This window comes from Cannabis sativa, chromosome 9 (genome assembly GCF_029168945.1).
Source record: "Cannabis sativa cultivar Pink pepper isolate KNU-18-1 chromosome 9, ASM2916894v1, whole genome shotgun sequence".
Taxonomy (NCBI): domain Eukaryota; kingdom Viridiplantae; phylum Streptophyta; class Magnoliopsida; order Rosales; family Cannabaceae; genus Cannabis; species Cannabis sativa.
Genome location: NC_083609.1, coordinates 25362200 through 25366737, shown reverse-complemented (window position 1 = coordinate 25366737; position 4538 = coordinate 25362200). Strand labels below are relative to the sequence as shown.

General features: G+C 33.6%; 1 protein-coding gene across 1 annotated transcript; it reads right to left on the bottom strand.

The window, feature by feature from the left end:
• Positions 1–1403: 1403 nt before the first annotated feature.
• Positions 1404–3351, bottom strand: LOC115722246 (cytochrome P450 89A2). Its single transcript, XM_030651401.2, has one exon. It carries the CDS (start codon positions 3106–3108, stop codon positions 1591–1593), a length of 1518 nt encoding a protein of 505 aa, XP_030507261.2. The 5' UTR covers positions 3109–3351; the 3' UTR covers positions 1404–1590.
• Between the last annotated feature and the right edge of the window lie 1187 nt (positions 3352–4538).

Here is a 4538-nt window from a genome sequence, read left to right as displayed (position 1 = left end):
AGAATTTGTCGACACAAAATTGTTGACACACTATCGACATGATGTCGACAATCAATCGATATCACACTTAGCAATCACAAAAAGCAATTACATCACATTGTCGCCAACATATCGACATACTGTCGAAATGCTATCGATATTCCAAGTATGATCACGCCTATTTAGCAAACAAAATTATCGACATGAGGTCGATATTATCACACAGAAAGCAATTAAATCACATTTTCGATAAAATATCGATATACCGTCGACAAATTATCGACATTTTAGGTCAAAATTTTTTTATTCTTATTGTGTCGACATCCTATCGATACACCTACGACATCCCATCGATATACATTAACAACACAGACAATTTTATTGGTCAAACTACTTTCAATTTTAGGGTTAATTTGCTTTTTAATCGATATGATATCGACAAACTGTCGACAACATGTCGATAATGGTCATCCCTGACCTTTCTTAGCAGGATATCGACATAGCATCGATATTCTATCGATAAACTGTCGATAACTTCTGGAAAACCCAGATTTCGACAAAAAACTAGATCTGCAAGATCTCTACCATTTCAAACCAAAAAATACCAGTTCCAATAAATACGACACATATAACGAAAGCAAACTACATAAAATCTAACAAAATGCTTAAAACACAATTTATCCATTATAATGGTGTAAGATTCTTGAGTGATTGGGGTGTGCTCCGGTTTTCTACCACCGCCCACAGAGAAATAAACATTCAACAGGGAAGAGAGAGAGGGAAGTTTTTTCAATTTTTTCTAGAGAGAGAGAGGGGTGCACGAGAGGGAAGAGAGAGAGGAAGAGAGAGGGAAGAGAGAGAGGGAAGTTTTTTTAGTTTTTAACAAATTTTTTTTTATTTTTTTTAATAAAAGGGTAAAATGGGAAGTTCATGTAATTAATGGAATTAATTTGTACAAATTAGTGGAGGGTCTAAATTTTAATATTGGGGGTTTTATTAAGGGCAAAAAATGAAATATCCCAAAACAAATCAGTTAGATGATAAATAAACACTTTTGGTTGAGGATGTATTTGCTATTTTTGACCATCAGATTTATTCATGATTGCACAATGTTTTTATATGTTATTATTACTATTATTAAAAGTTAAAACTAGGGATGAAAGCGGGAAGGACAAAGAATCATCACGCGTATTTTTTAATCTTAAAAAGCAGTGTGACCTCCATATTAAGAGAATATCTTACTTTTGTAGTTTTTATATTATTACACATTTCGTTAACAAAATTATACATGATGATATCTCTTAATTTTTTGCTTATTTAAATCACTCCCTGGTAATAAATTAGTTGATGGTCCCATGCAGGCAACCTAAGCTAGATCTCTTATCTTTGGACATGAAATTGTAAATTTGTTGGACTGAACTTAATTGACAGAGGCAGATCAATCTATTCATAGTTCATATATTGGAACTGGAAATAAAGTGATCAATACAGAATGAGGTAAACATAATAACACTTACATACACATAAATAAGTAGTAGTGATACATAGTACTAGGCTACTAGCAGTACTAATAGTTCTAAGCTGGTGGCGTGGTTATTATTATTCTTATAATTAATGGTGATGAGTCCTTGGAGACAAGCGAACTTGCAAAGGATTCTTCATAACAACGGTGAACTCTTGTTTCTCAGACAAGTCAACATCATCATCATCATTGGCTTTATTCCACTCAAACTTCCAAATCAAATTGGCCACAAAATACTCCAAATGAAGTATGGCCAAACCATAGCCAGGACATATTCTTCTCCCAGCCCCAAAAGGCATCATCTTGATCTCTTTACTTCCTGTTATATCAAACTCAACCTTATTATCATTAATGAGGAATCTTTCTGGTTTGAAAGCCATGGGATCTTCCCACACCTTGGGGTCCCATCCCATCTCGGCTACCATGAAGTTAACACTACCATTTTTAGGGACCACATATCCATCCAAAACAACGTCCTTGGTCACCGCGTGCGGCAACACGAAGTGCCCCGGTGGGTGACGCCTCAGCCCTTCTAATATCACTGCTCGTAAGTATGGCATCTTAACCAAATACTTCTCTTCGATTTCATCATGATCATGTTTCATTACCTTTTTAATATCCTCGTACAGTTTGTTTTGAATCTCCTGATGTTTCACTAAATTCGCCATGATCCATTGAAGTGCCGTCGAAGTCGTATCAGTCCCAGCGTCCAGAAATTCCGAGGAAAGACTCAATATTTCCTCTGTTTTGAGTTTCCTCTTATTCTCTTCCTCCGCCAACTCCAAGCCCAATAAACTATCCACATAACATACCATTGCTTGTTCTTCTTTCTTGACATTCCTCCGGGACTCTATCAAGGGGACCAGAACCGCTTCTTGATCCTTGCGCAGCTGAAAAAACTCCTGCCATCGCTTTTTTAACACAACCTTTGTCAAACTAGGCCAGAAATTGAGCGTATTGAACCGTCTGAAGCTCAGCAACAAATTACGCTGAACGGTCTCGATTTCCTTGATCTTCGGCTCCTCGAGTCTGTCCCCGAAACACATCAGCACCAAGAGGCAGAACATGGCGTATTGGAAGTGGTCCATCACTCGGACCTGTTCATTGGTTTGAGTTTGAGAAGAGAGGCGGGTGAGGAGAATGTCTAGGACCCACTTGCGCGCACCGGAATAGGACTCGACCCTCGAAGGGTGGAGAATCTCGGCGGTGAGGTTGCGGCGGAGGAGACGCCACGTGGGACCGTACGCGGCGGAACTGATGTTGTGTTGGTTGCTGCTTATGATTTTGCTGGTAGGGAGAGCGGGTGGGCGGTCGGAGAAGACGGCGCCGTTTTGGATTAAGGCTTGGTGAGCGAGAGAGCGGTCGGCAACGAAGAGGGCTGGGCGGGAACCGATGTGGAGAGAAACGAGGGGGCCGTATTTGGTGTGAAGGTCGCGGAGGATGGGCTCTAGCTCTGAGAATGATTTGCGGAGCCATATGATGTTGCCCAAGATGGGAATGGTGAGAGGCCCTGGTGGCAGCTTTTTAGTTTTGGATTTTGAGATGATGAAAAAGAAGGTAGTCAGGATGAGGATGAGGATGAGGATGATCATCCATAAGTTTTCCATTTTTTTTTCTTTTTTTCTTTTTTCAGTTTTCACTCTCTTCGTTCTCACCACTTAAAAACTCTTCTTTTGTCTTGTATTATAGTTATGATATTAGATATTTGTCATGTTGCCCTTTCTTTCTAGAGTACGGAATGAAGAAAGTCCTCCCAAATGTCATGATTTGTTAATTGTGGTGGTAGTTCTATTATCATGTTTAATGAGACGTGTATTAGTTTGAATTCAAGTCTTCAAAATCACATTATATGCCTTTCCTTTCTTTCATTACTCTACCATTCCCTAATTATTTTTCCAATCAAAGTGAATAACTAAAAGACACTGTAAAATTATGTCCCTACGCTGACTTCACACGGGTTGAACTCCTTTTTTTTTTATAAAAAAAAAAAAATAGATAACTGATTAAAAATTTAAAAAGAAAAATTATAAAAACACATCAATACTAAAAAAAAATTTACTTTTACTCTTTACATTTTTAATTTACAGAAATATTTCTTCAATAAAAATAATAAACTATTTTTTATATATAATTTATTTATAATTGTATAAGTATTATAGTTGTGATGAAATTATTTTTCGGGTTGTTTTATAATTTATTTATAATTATCGCAAACTTGATTTCTCGTTGTTTTTTTAAAAACCAAGGTTTATTTTTATAATTTTAAAACTTTACATGAATATTTTTGTAATTAAAAACTTTAAGTTGTAAAATTGTAAATAAAATATAAAAAAAAATAATCTTTATAAAAATTTTCCATTTCTAAAGGTAGAATTAACACTCAATATATTATTTCAAAACATTATTTGAAAAAGGAAAATTATAGTAAATGGCCCCAAATCATAGGACTGTGTTAGTTTATATCCTCATTTCAAAAAAATATAGCAAATGACCCTAAATCATTAATTTTTTTTTTTTTATAATTAGAAGCAAATTATTTAAACATTATGGTATATCTATATTAGTTTTGTTAAAATCTTTTTTATTTTAAAGTTATGTCAATTTTTTTAATTTTTTATGAATTATTTTGAGTTGTTGGTATATAGATTTTGTTGTACGGTATATTTCTATTTTGTTGTATGGTATATTATTATTCTTAGATGATATTTATTTTTTATTATGATATATATAATAGTGGTATATAGTTTTATTAGCATAATAAAAATATTTTAATGTATGTATATAATTTTATTGCCATGCTACATATATTTAATTATTATTTTTATATTTTTTGATTGTATGATTATTTATTTTAAATAATATTTAATTAGTTTTTATTTTATTATATACAATGGTCATGGTATATATATTTTAATTGTGGTATATAATTTGGTTAGTATAGTATACATACATACATATATATATATATATTAGTAATCTATATTTTTATTATTATTATTTTTTGTATATATGTTTTGGTGTATGGTATATGTACATT